The sequence below is a fragment of the Ambystoma mexicanum genome, chromosome 9 (genome assembly GCF_040938575.1).
Source record: "Ambystoma mexicanum isolate Mex_15411 chromosome 9, UKY_AmexF1_1, whole genome shotgun sequence".
Taxonomy (NCBI): domain Eukaryota; kingdom Metazoa; phylum Chordata; class Amphibia; order Caudata; family Ambystomatidae; genus Ambystoma; species Ambystoma mexicanum.
In genome coordinates, this window is record NC_090931.1 from 1,555,365,064 (window position 1) to 1,555,382,269 (window position 17,206).

At 45.5% G+C, this 17,206-nt stretch overlaps 1 protein-coding gene across 1 annotated transcript; it reads left to right on the top strand.

The window, feature by feature from the left end:
* The first annotated feature begins 4,666 nt into the window (after positions 1-4,666).
* LOC138487588 (putative surface protein SACOL0050) lies at positions 4,667-9,870 on the top strand. Its single transcript, XM_069614058.1, has 2 exons — positions 4,667-5,461; positions 8,959-9,870. The coding sequence occupies exons 1-2, from the start codon at positions 4,667-4,669 to the stop codon at positions 9,868-9,870; spliced, it is 1,707 nt and encodes a 568-aa protein (XP_069470159.1).
* The last annotated feature ends 7,336 nt before the right edge of the window (positions 9,871-17,206 follow it).

The window sequence follows — 17,206 nt, forward strand, 5'->3', positions numbered from 1 at the left end:
GCGAGGCGAGGGTGGACAGAATGTCCTGGGATTTAGAGATAAAGTGCGAGGCAAGGGCATTGCAGAGAGCCTGGGAAGCAAGAGGAGGGGAGGAGACTGCTGCAGGGTTGGCAAGCTCCTTGCATATTTTAAAGAGTTTGGCCGAGTTGTTGGATGCCGCAGAGACACGGGCTTGAATGTGGGCTCTCGTCTCAGTGCGGACAGAGAGTCGCTATTGCCTTTGGAGCAGGCGACAGGCCAGTTTGTCAGAGGATGAACAAGAAGACCTCCATTTCCTCTCAGCCGCCCTACACTTACGTTTAAGTCTAGCTAGGTCGGAGTCATACCAGGAATTGCACTTGGCTTTGGACTTCAAGCGGATCCTCATGACAGGGTCAAGAGCATCAAGAGTATGAGAGATGGAAGAGTAGAGAAGGGACAGGGTTGTGTCGGGGTGTGAGTCAGCCAGGAGAGGAGGAGGGGGAGAGAAGGTGGCAGCGAAAGCCTCCGCTGACACACGCTTCATAGGTCGGATGTCCGAGAAGGTAAGTGGAAGTGTTGGGGTGTGGTTGGCTTGGGGGGAAGAGAGTGAGAGACGGTAGGAGAGGAGGCAGTGGTCACTCCAGGAGAGATGAGTGGTCAAAGGAATAGAGAGGGGGAGGCCAGTGGAGATCAAGACATCAAGTGTGTGTCCTGCAGAGTGCGTCGGGCCAGAGGGGAGGATAGAGAGGGAGAGGGTATTGCAGAGGTTGCGAAAGAGCAGCGATGAGGGACAGTGAGGTGAATGTTGAGGTCATCAAGGAGGAGGAGTTGAGTGGTTGAGGCCAGGAGGGAGGAGGATAGGTCAGTCCACTCAGAGAGAAAAGAGGTGATTTGCCCGGGGGGCCGGTAGAGAGTAGCAACAGTAAGAGAGTGGCTAAGAGAGAGTGAGAGCCTGCAGACAAGGCATTCAAAAGAGGAGTAAATCTGAATGGGAATGATAGTGGCAGGAATCCACTCAGGAAAGATAAGGGCTACGCCCCCTCCAGGTCGAGTGGATCTGGGTGCGGAGAGGATCTTGTAGCCATCAGGGAGGAGAGTTGCAAAGCTTGTGACAGAGCTGGCCATGAACCATGTCTCCGTAAGACCGAGGACATCAAGGTCCAGTTCTTCAAGGAGGTGGCAGATGTCAGAGGCGTGTTTGACAGCAGAGCGAGACTTGAGAGTGGCAAGATGAAGAAGGTTGCCGGCCTTAAAGACCTTCCGGGCAGGGGTACAAATCAGATACGCCCTGCAGAGTTGTGGAGGTTGCCTGAAGAGTGGCAGAGTAGGAGGAAAAAGTGGGTAAGGTAGCCAGGGAGTGAGAGCAGGGGACAGCTGGAGATGAGAGGAAGTTGATGAGGCGAGGGAAACGCCTATCGAAGAGGAGGACTGAGGACCTTGGACCATGACAGTGCCATTTAGGTAGACATTAAGAAGGACTCTGGAGGAGTCGAAAGAAGCCATGAGGACATCCCAGCAGTGCCACCATTAATGGGAGAGGAGGAGACAGGAGAAAGCACAGAGATCATATGGGGGGTCCATAGATCCGGCGAAGGAACAACAAAGAGGATGTCGGTGAGGTACTGTCTGGAAGAGGCGCTGGTATAGGTATCAGGGTTGGAGGCCAAAATATCCTTTTTAAATTTCTTTTTTCCAGACTTAGTGAGAAGGGAAGGTTAGTTGATATAGAAGCAGTTGGAATAGATGGGAGAGACAGAAAGCACCATGAGTGGAAATGACAAGAGGCAGAGGGAGGAGTAAGCAAGTAAAGCAGTATTGAGCAGTCACTGGGCAGTCACTGGGCCAGCAGGTTACAATCAATGGCCAAAAGCTAGATGCAGAAATACACTGAAGTTGGACTTTCAAGTAAATGCAAGAATACACCCAAGTTTGACTTTCAAGTAAATGCAAGAATACACCCAAGTTTGACTTTCAAGTAAATGCAAGAATACACCCAAGTTTGACTTTCAAGTAAATGCAAAAATACACCCAACTTTGACTTTCAAGTAATGATGGGAACCTTGCCAAAGGAACTGGAAATCATGAAGGGACTGGCTGAGCCCAAGGCCTAGGATCAGCCACAAAAAGGGGGAGCCAGGGAGCAAGGGGCAGGAACCAGGTCAGGGCCAAGAAGGAGGCAGGGAACAAGGAGCAGGAACCAGGTCAGGGCCAAGAAGGAGGCAGGAGACTGCTCAGAGGAGCAAATCCGGCGAGGACACGATCCGAAAACAAACCGTGTTGAGACGGTCAAGGGAGCGGAAACGTGACTTGAGCACTCCGAATGTGCGCTCCACTATGCCCCTGGTTGCAATATGGGCTGCTTTGTATCTTACCTGGGGTGGTGTGGTGGGGTTCCGTATTGGCGTCATCATGTAGGTGCTCAGAGGGTAGGCACTGTCCCCTGGGGAGGTGATAATGGTTGTCATTAGTTGGGTTTGTCTATTTGTCTGTGTGTGACATACATGCATGTGCACAGGCATTTGTACTCACCAATGAGCCATGTGTTGCCATGCCTCCCAGCTTCCAGGTCCCGGTTTAGGGGTGACATTCTGAATATGAAACTGTCATGGGTGGACCGTGGATAGTTTGCACAGACAGAGGTGATGATTCCCTTGGCATCGCATACCACCTGCACGTTGATGGAATGCCAGTGCTTGCAGTTTCGATAGATGTGCTCAGTGGCCATAGGTGGACGTAGGCCCACATGTGTGCAATCAATGGTACCGAGCACTTTCGGGATGTGTGCCACCCCGTAAAGGTCCTGGACCATGGCCTGCTTTTCTGCGGGTGTTCTGGGCATGTTTATGGGCCTGCGGACTGAGGGGCATGCAGTCATGATTACCAACACCTGGTGTAGGCAGCGTGACTGCGTGGGCTGTGAGACGCCCCCAACTATGGCAGTTGTCTGCTGAAATGACCCAGTGGCCAAAAAATGCAGGACATTGAGCACCTTTTCCAAGGGGCTCAATGCTTGGGAGCACAGGGTGGGTGATGTGAGGTCATCCTCCCACTCAGTGACCAGGTCTAGGATATGAGGTGGAAACCTATACCTGCCATAGACCAGGTCATCAGGCATCCCAAAAAGGCTGGTCCTGGGTAGAAAAATGCGGGGCGTGGCTGTCCTCCTGCGATGTCCCACGATCACTGCTGCGAGAAATGGTACATTCATCGTAGCTGTATATGCTTGTTTGTTGTTTGCACGCACTTTTATGCTGCATGGGGGCGCTTATGACAGATTTTGCCTGTTGTACGCATTTCCGGCTTTGCGCATCTTTTGGCGTGCACGGGTTTGCCCTGTTGGATTCCATGAATATGTGTTGTTAGCGCGCATGTGGGCGTTGCAAGGATTTCGCAGAGGTACTTCCCCCGTAATGCCAACATTTTCGCATGTTGTTCCCCATTCTGCGTGTTCTGCCCCCTTTTTAGGTGTGTGCGCTGGACGGTGTGCATCTTCTCTGGGCGTCTCGCGCAGGGCTTCCGTGATGTCACAATGATGTGTGGAAGCCACGCGGATTCGTCGCAGGTCGAGGGTAAGCCAGGCGCAATGTGTTCCATGAATAGGGAAACGGGTGCTTGCACGCGTTTCGCACACATGCGCTGCGATTTTCATGCTTGCGCCCCCGTTTTCGGCACACATTTATTCCATGAATTACCCTCTAGGTTAAGTGGTGTTGCCCACTGTATATGGGATACTGCCTAAACTCATTAAGAGGCAGCATTAGCTGGTGGCTGCCCTGATTACTCCTTTTTAAGGACCTTATCATTAGATTTTCTGTGCAACCTGTATCCGGATTTGGTGGGTGATCGGCTTCGGATTTAGGTCTCCTAAATGCACTTGAGGAGTGGGCACCTGACAATGGGAAGGACCGCTACCCCCTGTATACATCAGTGACGCGGAAATGCTCAAGGCAGCGCATCTCTCCTTGCTGTCTTCCCCAAAGGACGCAATCACTTTGCAAACAAATGGGGAAGAAATAATTAAGTGTGCCTGCTTTGTCAGGGGTTAGAATAGAGAAATCTAAACATGAGGGTATCTCAAAGGGTCTCCCATTAACTCCAGCCTCGGGGTCCAATCTATTAACGTCCTTTTTCCCGCTTCGAGGACCTCTGAAAGAGGACCCGGGTATGTCAATAAATCGTATTGAATAAATGGATGCCAATTGTAGATCGAATGAAGCCGAACATTCAGGCGCTCCCCTATTTTCTGATAGAGACGATCAAATCTCTCTGTGTGACACTTTAGACTTACTACATTGGACTCCTCATGATGCAACATCTGACTTCAGCGAAGAAGGAAATCAGGAGACAATTGTGCTCATTATTTTGCGCATCGCCTCCACCTTCGGACTCTCTACGAAGACCCTCATTATGTACACCCAGCAGGAGTCTTCTTTGGAGGAAACCCTGACGGAAATCAACCGAGTGTTATGGAGACTGGTGAATTGTATGAGGGGTTGAAGGTAGATGGAAAAACCAATTCCTCTGTATTAAACCTATTATTAGAAAAAGTTGAAGCATCTTCGGTCTGGGCTGTTAAGGACCCCCAGAGATGTATGGAGGTCACCCCGGTGGAGAGGTGGCCTAGTCCTCTGGGCCACCAAGTTGAGGTTGTAGTCGGTGTGGGGTGGTGGGACATTACATTGCAATGCCAGATACAGTTATCGAAATGAGTAAAATGGTTGAAAGAGTGAATGATGCGGATTACGTCTGTGAGGACGCTGATGAGGATTCCGTCCATGAGGACGCTGATGAGGATTCCGTCTGTGAGGACGCTGATGAGGATTCCGTCTGTGAGGACGCTGATGAGTATTCCGTCCATGAGGACGCTGATGAGGATTCCGTCTGTGAGGACGCTGATGAGGATTCCGTCCGTGAGGACGCTGATGAGGATTCCGTCTGTGAGGACGCTGATGAGGATTCCATCTGTGAGGACGCTGATGAGTATTCCGTCCATGAGGACGCTGATGAGGATTCCGTCTGTGAGGACGCTGATGAGGATTCCGTCTGTGAGGACGCTGATGAGTATTCCGTCCATGAGGACGCTGATGAGGATTCCGTCTGTGAGGACGCTGATGAGGATTCCGTCCGTGAGGACGCTGATGAGTATTCCGTCCATGAGGACGCTGATGAGTATTCCGTCCGTGAGGACGCTGATGAGGATTCCGTCTGTGAGGACGCTGATGAGGATTCCGTCTGTGAGGACACTGATGAGGATTCCATCTGTGAGGACGCTGATGAGGATTCCCTCCATGAGGACGCTGATGAGGATTCCGTCTGTGAGGACGCTGATGAGGATTCCGTCTGTGAGGACGCTGATGAGTATTCCGTCCGTGAGGACGCTGATGAGGATTCCGTCTGTGAGGACGCTGATGAGGATTCCGTTTGTGAGGACGCTGATGAGGATTCCGTTTGTGAGGACGCTGATGAGTATTCCGTCCATGAGGACGCTGATGAGGATTCCGTCTGTTTGTTTGTTTGTTTGTTTATTATTTATAGCGCGCACCAAACCCGAGGGTAACCGGGCGCGTTGTTCAAGGATACTTTAAACTTTACAGGTTACGCATGCTTACAAATGGTGGTTAAACATAGTAGAAATTACATAATGCAGGACAGTAGGGAGAGTATACATTGTGCATAATATAAACATATAACATAATATATACAGGAAATATGCAGTAGGAAGATAGAGAGTATTTAGTTATGTACATAGTACGAATGTAGGACAGTAGTTATATTAGTGTAGGGCGGGACTATCGGTCATTTTCTTTGATCCAGTTGATACAGTTAGATCTGAAGAGGGCGTAGGATTGGGTAGATCTCAGGCCGGGCGGGAGGGAGTTCCAAAGCTGGGCAGCTTTGACCGGGAAGCTATTTCCTCCGGCCGTACTTAGTTTGAATGGGGGGATCACTAACTGGTTAGAGTATGCTTCTCTAGTGGGTCTAGTGGAGATTTTTCTGTTGAATCTAGCGGCTAGGTATTTGGGTGCTAGATGGTTGATACTTTTGAAAGTTAGAGAAGCTGTCTTGAGATTGATTTTGTCCACTGTGGAGAGCCAGTTGGATTGTCTTCTAGCTTCTGAAATATGCTCCCTTCTTGGAATTCCTAAGGCTGCTCTAAGAGCATTGTTCTGTAGTGTTTGAATTTTTTGCAACGTATGTTTATTGGCTCCTAAGTATAGTGCGTTGCAATAGTCCAATTTCGACAGCACTAATGCTCGAGCAAGGGTTAGGCAGTTGGCAGTGGATAGGTATGGTTTTGCGGCTCTAATCAGCTTGCAGGTATATGCGGTACTGGATGCCATTGCGCTCACCTGTTTGGTTAGGGAGAGGTGGGAATCAAGGTAAAACCCTAATGTTTTTACTTCTTTTGCCACCTTGATAATATTGCCGTCTATGATGAAGGAGGAGTATTCTTCTTTTAATCTATTGATGTTTTGTTTGTTCCCCAGTATGATAAGTTCCGTTTTGTCATCATTCAGGCATAGCCCGTGGGTGGCCATCCATGCCTGAATGATGAGATAAATCTTGTTCACCAAGGCCAAATCTTGTTCATAATCCCCTGAAAGTGGTATGAGGATCTGAGTGTCATCCGCATAGTTAGTGTAGGTAACACCCAGATCATCTAGATCATCGAACAATGGCTTCGTGAAGATGTTGTACATAGTGGGGGAGACACAAGAACCTTGTGGGACTCCACATGTGATGGATACAGGGTCAGCAGCAGCAGAAGTAGAGAAGACTCTCATAGTTCTACCGGTTAGGAATGATTTGATCCATGCGATGGCATGTGTGGAGAAATGGGCAGCTGTTTCTAGGTGGGTGCAGAGCACATCATGATCCACCAGGTCGAAGGCTGCAGAGAGGTCCAGTAAGAGGAGTAGGGCCATCTTTCCAGAGTCTCTCAGCTCATCAACCTGAGTTTTAAGATCGATGAGCGCGGTTTCAGTTCCGTGCTGGGGTCTGAAACCTGATTGTCTTGTGCCTAAAAGGTGGTGCAGCTCCAGATGTTTTTGGATCTGTAGGTAGGCTACCCTGTCTAGGATTTTTAATAGGAAGGGTACCGTTGTGATAGGCCTGTAGTTAGTCGGGATGGATGGGTCCAGTGTTTGTTTTTTTAGGAGGGGGAGGACCCAGGATTGCTTGAGGTTATCTGGTATTGTGCCTGAAGCAAAGGAGGCATTAATAAGCTTAGAAATGAATGGGGAGAGGTCTCTGGCCGCTTCCTTTATTAGTTGGGCTGGGCATAGGTCGCCTCGGCAATTGGATGGCTTGAGTGAAAGTATTATCTTTTCAGTCTCGAGTATAGTTACTTTCGAGAAGTTAAATTTATAGTCTAGTTTAGTGCTGGTTGGTGGATTGCCTCTTGGGTTAGTTGAGGGTGGGATATTCTGTTTCTTTATCTCAATTTTTGTTTGGAGTGTGGCAATTTTGTCATTTAGCGCTTTTTGGATGTTCGAGCACCATATTTTATTTTTGTCGCAATTATCTTGGACAGGAATGGGGTTTTCTAATTCCTTTAGTATAAGGAATAGTTCTTTCGTTCCAGATTTGGCCTGCAGTATTCTGTTGTTGAAGTTTTCTCTTTTTGCTTTCTTTATTTCATTTTTGTAGATCTTGGAGGCATTGATGAGTGTAATTTTGTTTGTCTCTGTTGGGGTTAGTCGCCAAGCAGATTCGCATTTACGTTTTTCAAGTCTTAGAGATTTAAGGTGAGGAGTAAACCAAGTGTTTAGGTGAGGTCTGGGCTTGCTCTTTCTCAGTTTCAGTGGGGCAATAGTATCTAGAGCAGTAGCCATAGAAGAGTTGAATTCATTTACTAGTGATGAGGTGTCCAATGAGTCAGGTTGAGAGTTTAATCTAGGGAGGATGAGTGGTAGCAGTTTTTCTGTAGTTATAAGTTTTTTGTTTCTGGTTGGCAAGGGGGGAGCCAGAACATTTTCAATAGGTAGGGCCAAGTTAACATTTAGGAGGAAAGTTATCAGTGCATGATCAGTCCAGATTTGTGGGGTGATATCGACAATCGTTGTATTGCAGTTATAGTCAGCAACCCAGTCAAGTATACGGCCTTTTTCGTGTGTGGGTTGTAGGATTTTTTGGGAGAAGCCTAGTTCTGAGATGACATTAGTGATATTAGTTGCTTGCAGGTCTTTAGGGTCATTATAGCCTAGGTTTAGGTCTCCCAGAAGGATAGCGTGGGATGAAGTTTTTAGGTTGTTTGAGAGGATTGTGGAAATGTCCTCCTCGAACGTGCCAATAGGGCCAGGTGGTCTATAGATAAGGTGAATAGTAATAGTTTGAGAGGGAGATGCAAGGAGTTTAGCAGTTAATGATTCGCAGGAGTTAGTTGTTGAACTTGAGTCAATTTTTAGGGTGAGATTATTTTTAGCAATAATAGCTAGGCCGCCTCCACGAGAGTTGACTCTGTCTTCTCTAAGTATGGTGTAATTATGGGGTAAGGCAAGCATTAGGGCAGGTCCTGCAGCTTTGTGCAGCCAAGTTTCTGTTATGGCGAAGATGTCATAGTCTCCTATTTGAATGAGATCCGCAATTTCAGTAGCGTGTGCTATTAGTGACCTGGCATTAATAAGGGCGCACTTCAGTTGGATGTTCGGCTTTACTGTGGCCTGGGTAGCATTACTTTTCTTTTTTGGTATGCTATTGTTGGTGTTGGGCTGCTTATTTAGGCGGTTGTTGCGATGGAGGTCAATTTTTACAGGGGGAGTGTTTCGGATGTTAGCGTTACTTCTATTGCAGGAGGTATTGAGTCTAGCTAATGGTTCGTAAATTTTAGGTAGTCTCGAGCGTAGTTTTGCGTTTCTATTTGCGATGTCACAGGGAAGGTGTGTTAGTGATAGGTGGGTAATAAGTGAGTGTGAAAGTTGCTGGCTGGGCTCTAGGGGGGGAGTTAAGAGTCCTTCATCTACAGGCGGTATGCCCTGTAGTGTGGGCCTCGGATAGTGGTTTGGACGCTGTGAGGACGCTGATGAGGATTCCGTCTGTGAGGACGCTGATGAGTATTCCGTCCGTGAGGACGCTGATGAGGATTCCGTCTGTGAGGACGCTGATGAGGATTCCGTCTGTGAGGACACTGATGAGTATTCCGTCCATGAGGACGCTGATGAGGATTCCGTCTGTGAGGACGCTGATGAGGATTCCGTCTGTGAGGACGCTGATGAGTATTCCGTCCGTGAGGACGCTGATGAGGATTCCGTCTGTGAGGACGCTGATGAGGATTCCGTCTGTGAGGACGCTGATGAGTATTCCGTCCATGAGGACGCTGATGAGGATTCCGTCTGTGAGGACGCTGATGAGTATTCCGTCCGTGAGGACGCTGATGAGGATTCCGTCTGTGAGGACGCTGATGAGGATTCCATTTGTGAGGACGCTGATGAGGATTCCGTCCATGGGGACGCTGATGAGGATTCCGTCTGTGAGGACGCTGATGAGGATTCCGTCTGTGAGGACGCTGATGAGGATTCCGTCCATGGGGACGCTGATGAGGATTCCGTCCATGAGGACGCTGATGAGGATTCCGTCCATGAGGACGCTGATGAGGATTCCGTCCATGGGGACGCTGATGAGGATTCCGTCTGTGAGGACGCTGATGAGGATTCCGTCTGTGAGGACGCTGATGAGGATTCCGTCCATGGGGACGCTGATGAGGATTCCGTCCATGGGGAAGCTGATGAGGATTCCGTCCATGAGGACGCTGATGAGGATTCCGTTTGTGAGGATGCAGATGATGTAATTTTGATTAAAGTGTGGCTTCCTGACACGTCCAGGACGACTAACATGCCAATGGGAAAGTCCTTGGTTCAGCAAAGTAAGGCTGGTCTCCCAGTGACTGTTACTTTTCTCCAAACAAATTAGGGGAAGAAAGTTAAGTTGGAAAAGGACCCTATCAGGCTCTGAAAGATCCTCCCTCTGGCTCGCCTCACCTGGATCTTTGGTAGAGCTGTCCTGCGTTACCTGCTTCTTCTTTGCTTCTTGGAACCCTCTTCCTTCTTTTCTTTCTTTTCCTTCTTTCGTTTGTGGAGATAGGGATGGGCTCCCCCAGAGACCACCTTGACCGAGGGAAGAACTTCAGACAAGGGGAACCCTGAGGAGCCGGACTCTGAACAGGGAAAAAGCTGATGTAGGCAGAAAAAACCCTGTGCAGTTGGAAGGTACAGCAGGTCGGTGGAGTGTCCAGTAACTCCTGCGTAAGTCAGGAGAGGTTCAGTCTCCACGTGGGTAGGTATGGAAGCTTGAGGGATAGGAGTCAAAGGAAGAAGGTACGGAGCGGAGGTAGCAGGAGAAAGAGAAGAACACGGGTGTTTCGGGCTAGGAGAGTAGCCGCCTGTCTGAGAAAACAGAACAGAATCCAGAGAGAGAGAGAGAGAGAGAGAGAGAGTGGTCAGCGGTGAGGAGCCTAACCAGAAACAGAAAGAGGGAATCCAAGATCAGCAGGGCCAGAGTAAGAGAGTAAGAGACTACACGGGGGAGCCTGGGACAGAGCAAGAGTCCTGTTACCACAAACAAAGTCCAGGAAGCGCTGGCTCCGCCGAGGAGGACACCGGAGAGGCGTGAACTGGAAAGCCCAAAAAGAAGCGAGAAGGGAAAGACAAAGCTAGCACCTTCCAAGTCTGGTGGGAGCGTATAGCACAGAAAGCTGCAACGCTCTGAGCGAGGGGCCTGGCCTCCAGACCAGAATGAGCGTAGTGGCCTTCAAGGGAGTTTCCAATGCTGCCATACCTTCCAGGGACGAAGCGTGACCGACACTAAACTTGAGATCAGGGGCAAGAATCTTTCCAATGGCAAATATTGAAGTAATCAATCAAAACATTTTTTAAGTACCTTTTTTAAGCAGCCCATAATGAGAGAGGTGCTCTCAGGTAATTCGCTGAAAACCTCTCAGGATAAGAGTGTCTGGATACCTGGTAACCTTAAGACAGTAGCCAACAGGGGGGGGATTAAAAGCAGTGTGAACCGTTGCCGGACCTGAAAGAAACCCCTGCGTCCAATCAGTTGAAGTGCAGTAGTCCTACAGAAAAAGGGGTTTCTATTCAGGAGGAGGGTAGAGGAGTGAAGGGATTGAGTCCACGCAGACACATGGTGAGCCTCTCGTAAAGACTGTTGGGGTGTGGCCAAAAGCTATTCCAGGGAGTTTCTCTAAAACCCTGGATACTTCTTGGATTGGTAGTGGTAGGGGTAAAGAGGGGCAAATTCACTCCCAGGAAGATGAATTACAGAATGCCCATTTGGAGCAGACCAGACATGTTGATGTGGGGACAGGAATGGACAGTAGGGTTTTGCAAAATCATGCCAGGGAGGGCGGCGGACCGAAAGAGGCTGTAAATGATGGAGGGTTCTGCCAATTAAACCTACAAAATAAGATGAACTGGGGCCACCCTGCGAGGGAGGACTTCACTTAGGAGGCGGTGGAGGGATTCCCGAAGGGCCCAATATTTGACAGTCATCTGAAATCCCAAGTCCTTCGGGGAACGAGGCCATGCAAAGTGTTAACAGCAAATACTTCACTAAAGGGAACAGATCCTCACTTGATGATCCTAATAGAAAGTATTTTGCCTGAGAATAGGGAAGTGATCATGAGATGTACCGCGATCCTCCAACTATTTTGGAAGATACCAAATTTGAAGGGTAACATCTCAGTTGATCTGAATAGGGTTGATTTTTTGGAGCATGTTAAAACTGAAAGAGAAATTGTAATGCTTAGCTCAAGATTCATTCTGGACTCGATTTTTAAGGAAAGGGAGAGTTTGAGAATCTTGGGATTTGATGTTATCCATTATCATCCCACAGTGAAGGGAAATGCTCCCATTGCTCCGTTGGCAGAGATGGAGCAATTGAAGAAAAAAATGCAATACTCGGAAACCACCAAGAAATGGGCGTGGCTCATGCAAGCACTGTGTAAGCAGTAGTGGGACTAGCCCGTCTTGATATAAGGGTGGATATACATTCAGCGTTATAACATGAAATACTTGGGGGCACAAGCATCTGTTCTGAGATCCAGCTCTGGGGGTTAAGCTGCAAACAGCGCAAATTATAGCCTCACAAGAAACTTGACTGACTCAGGTCCGACGTTTGATGGTTTTGTAATTAAGAGCCAACCAGCTGTACAAGGCCCGAAGGGTCGAACCTTGGGTGGCCTGTTAACCCTAATCTGGTCTTCCCCTGAGTTGTTTGATATCACAGGAGGTGTGCTAGAGACTCATGTTGATGTTTGGGGGCTGCTCCTTGTGAATTACTAGTAGTAAACGTGTACTGGCACAAAGGGCTGGGAATTCTGGGATCAGTACTAGGCGGCATCGAGGCCGGGGGTTGACACCAAGTGGACATATTATGTTACTTGAAGATTTAAACTCGGATTCTCTTTCATCTGCCAAAGGGTTTGATCTAACCGGTCCAGGAAGTTTGAATGAGGTTAAGAGAAGGAATGGACGTCAATGGGTGGCGGTCTTAGAGAATTTGGGCCTGTGGTCTCTGAAAACACTGACATGCCCCACATGGAGCAACTGCGCTTCTACTTGTACTCTGGACTATATTTCCGTGGATAACGGCTTGGGTGCCCTGTGCGTAAAATCTGAGGATCATTTTACTGACCTCAGCCTTCAGGATTGATTTGGAACTATGGGTAATTCTTGTATTCACTAGGAGGAGGGTATTTTTTTATCTAATGGTGCCTCGGACTTGACTGTGAATCCTGAAGGCTCTCAGATCCGTTGGTATTTGGGTAAAGTGGAGAAGGTTCATTCCCTTCTAGGCCACTACCTTAATTCAACGGATCTCTCTTGGAAGTTTAATACCTTTAATCCTAATACATTTGAAGGGTTTATGCAATTTCTTTTAAAGTCAGAGGGACCCAAGAAAAATCATAAGCATGTTCATAACAGAACGTGGCCCTGTGTCAAAGGTAGTTGCGCCAAAAAATTACACAGCTGAAAAAGGATCAAATAAGAGGTTCTGTTCAACTGACGGAGGAAATAAGGAAAATCTGCCAGGGGTTCAGAAATGGGTAAAACAATCAAAAGTCTTACGTGGGCAGTGGGACGGGAAAGCAATGCTCCTGTGTCTGAAGGACACGAACTCTGGAGCGTTCTGGCAGATAATTAACACCAATGAAGCTCCCCAGTACTTTCTCCAAATAGATGGTATATCTGAGTCAGACTGGGTTAGTCATTTCACACAGGTGTTCTCGTGCCCACATGGCACAACTCAGGATATGGCTCCTCTGGTCTCGGCTCCCCATAAAGTGTCTGGGAGGGGCTTTGGGGAAGATCTGATTTTAAAAGTTATTAACTCTATCCTGTTTATAAATATACTTATACCAGGAATCTTTGCATCCACATGGTCTACGGCCCATATTGTTCCAATTTATAAAAGAGGGGATAGAGCTAAACCCTCTAGTTATCGCCCAATAGAACTGCTTGACGCAGACAGTAACGTGCTTGCGTCTATTGTGCTGTTTCATCTTGAAGCATGGTCAGCTGAGACTGGTAAACTCTTAAAGTGGGAAACTGGCTTCAGGCGACATATGGGGACCTCAATTAATGGACTGGTTATTAATATGATTCAGGATCTTGCTTTGAGTGGAAGATATGCTGTAGTTTATGGTGCCTCCCTTGACTTAACAGATGTTTTTGACACACTTGATTGCAGAATTCTATGGAGAAAACTTGCAAGTTGGAGTATTCTGCCGGGTCTCCTTAGTATTTTGATCTCTCTCCATTCAAGGACCTCCATTTAGGTTTGTCTGAATAATAACGGAGTGCTCTCTAGGGAAATCCCTACAGCCTGGGGGTGAGATAAGGCTGTATGGTTGCCTGTGTTTATTTAACTTGTATCTGGTGGATGTTATGGAGGCCCTTAGTCAGGCATCGCTGATTAACCCGAAACGATTCAATCTCTCTTTCCAATGCCTTTCTTACACTGATGACTTTTTCTTGTTCGATGCTTCTAAAATAGGTCTTCAGCATTTAATCTCTTCCTTTGTAACATATATGAATGGTCATGGGCTCTCTGTTAATCCTAATAAATCGGAAATAATCTGATTTTTAAACCTTAGGAAGAAATGTAATTTCAAATGGTATATAAGCACATCTTCCATTCAATGTGTGCACGCATTCGTATATTTGGGATTTCCAGTGTTTACAAGACCCACTTTGAATACTAGTTTGGTTTAGCTGGGTGACTTAATCACGAGATCAATCACTAAAATGAAAAGGATTGATGCAAAGTTTGGTAAATTCTCCTTAAAACCAATATTGCGATATCATGAGGCGAACATTGTACCCTATATGGCATCGAGACCCATCCCTTCTTCTTGTTAAGACATCTGCCAATTATGGAGGGTAGACTCTGGAAAAGCTCACTGAAACGTTCTATAAGCTTGCCAGGAGTTGTGGTGCGGTATGAGCTGGGTCTCTCCTTGCTACAATCCCATGCACATTGGAAAATACTTTCTCTCCGGCAGAACATTTTAATTCCAGCTTATAACTCCTTATTGGAAGACTTTAACTCTTTTTACATATCAGTCATGTACAAGTCTGAATAACCCCTTATGGGAAGACATTAACTCTTTTTACATTAATCAGTCATGCACCAGTCTGAATAACCCCTTATGGGAAGACATTAACTCTTTTTACATGAATCAGTCATGTACCAGTATGAATAACTCCTTATGGGAAGACTTTAACTCTTTTTACATTAATCAGTCATGCACCAGTATGAATAACTCCTTATGGGAAGACATTAACTCTTTTTACATTAATCAGTCATGCACCAGTATGAATAACTCCTTATGGGAAGACATTAACTCTTTTTACATTAATCAGTCATGTACCAGTATGAATAACTCCTTATGGGAAGACTTTAACTCTTTTTACATGAATCAGTCATGCACCAGTATGAATAACTCCTTATGGGAAGACATTAACTCATTTTACATGAATCAGTCATGTACCAGTATGAATAACTCCTTATGGGAAGACATTAACTCATTTTACATGAATCAGTCATGTACCAGTATGAATAACTCCTTATGGGAAGACCTTAACTCTTTTTACATGAATCAGTCATGCACCAGTATGAATAACACCATATGGGAAGACTTTAACTCTTTTTACATGAATCAGTCATGTACCAGTCTGAATAACTCCTTATGGGAAGACATTAACTCTTTTTACATTAATGAGTCATGTACCAGTCTGAATAACTCCTTATGGGAAGACATTAACTCTTTTTACATGAATCAGTCATGCACCAGTATGAATAACCCCTTATGGGAAGACATTAACTCTTTTTACATGAATCAGTCATGCACCAGTATGAATAACCCCTTATGGGAAGACATTAACTCTTTTTACATGAATCAGTCATGCACCAGTATGAATAACTCCTTATGGGAAGACTTTACCTCTTTTTACATGAATCAGTCATGCACCAGTCTGAATAACTCCTTATGGGAAGACTTTACCTCTTTTTACATGAATCAGTCATGCACCAGTATGAATAACTCCTTATGGGAAGACTTTAACTCTTTTTACATGAATCAGTCATGCACCAGTATGAATAACTTCTTATGGGAAGACATTAACTCTTTTTACAATAATCAGTCATGTACCAGTATGAATAACTCCTTATGGGAAGACCTTAACTCTTTTTACATGAATCAGTCATGCACCAGTATGAATAACTCCTTATGGGAAGACAATAACTCTTTTTACAATAATCAGTCATGTACCAGTATGAATAACTCCTTATGGGAAGACCTTAACTCTTTTTACATGAATCAGTCATGCACCAGTATGAATAACTCCTTATGGGAAGACAATAACTCTTTTTACAATAATCAGTCATGTACCAGTATGAATAACTCCTTATGGGAAGACCTTAACTCTTTTTACATGAATCAGTCATGCACCAGTATGAATAACTCCTTATGGGAAGACTTTAACTCTTTTTACATGAATCAGTCATGCACCAGTATGAATAACTCCATATGGGAAGACTTTAACTCTTTTTACATGAATCAGTCATGCACCAGTCTGAATAACTCCTTATGGGAAGACTTTAACTCTTTTTACATGAATCAGTCATGCACCAGTCTGAATAACTCCTTATGGGAAGACTTTAACTCTTTTTACATGAATCAGTCATGCACCAGTATGAATAACTCCTTATGGGAAGACTTTAACTCTTTTTACATTAATCAGTCATGCACCAGTATGAATAACTCCTTATGGGAAGACAATAACTCTTTTTACAATAATCAGTCATGTACCAGTATGAATAACTCCTTATGGGAAGACAATAACTCTTTTTACAATAATCAGTCATGTACCAGTATGAATAACTCCTTATGGGAAGACCTTAACTCTTTTTACATGAATCAGTCATGCACCAGTATGAATAACTCCTTATGGGAAGACAATAACTCTTTTTACAATAATCAGTCATGTACCAGTATGAATAACTCCTTATGGGAAGACCTTAACTCTTTTTACATGAATCAGTCATGCACCAGTATGAATAACTCCTTATGGGAAGACAATAACTCTTTTTACAATAATCAGTCATGTACCAGTATGAATAACTCCTTATGGGAAGACATTAACTCTTTTTACATTAATCAGTCATGTACCAGTATGAATAACTCCTTATGGGAAGACTTTACATCTTTTTACATTAATCAGTCATGCACCAGTATGAATAACTCCTTATGGGAAGACAATAACTCTTTTTACAATAATCAGTCATGTACCAGTATGAATAACTCCTTATGGGAAGACATTAACTCTTTTTACATTAATCAGTCATGTACCAGTATGAATAACTCCTTATGGGAAGACTTTACATCTTTTTACATTAATCAGTCATGTACCAGTATGAATAACTCCTTATGGGAAGACCTTAACTCTTTTTACATGAATCAGTCATGCACCAGTATGAATAACTCCTTATGGGAAGACAATAACTCTTTTTACAATAATCAGTCATGTACCAGTATGAATAACTCCTTATGGGAAGACATTAACTCTTTTTACATTAATCAGTCATGTACCAGTATGAATAACTCCTTATGGGAAGACTTTACATCTTTTTACATTAATCAGTCATGTACCAGTATGAATAACTCCTTATGGGAAGACTTTACATCTTTTTACATGAATCAGTCATGCACCAGTATGAATAACTCCTTATGGGA

Coding starts and splice junctions, on each gene's coding strand:
- LOC138487588 (XM_069614058.1), top strand. CDS start 4,667: ATGAGTAAAATGGTTGAAAGAGTGAATGATGCGGATTACGTCTGTGAG. Junction 5,462..8,958: donor AGGACGCTGATGAGGATTCC/GTCTGTTTGTTT, acceptor GGCCTCGGATAG/TGGTTTGGACGCTGTGAGGA.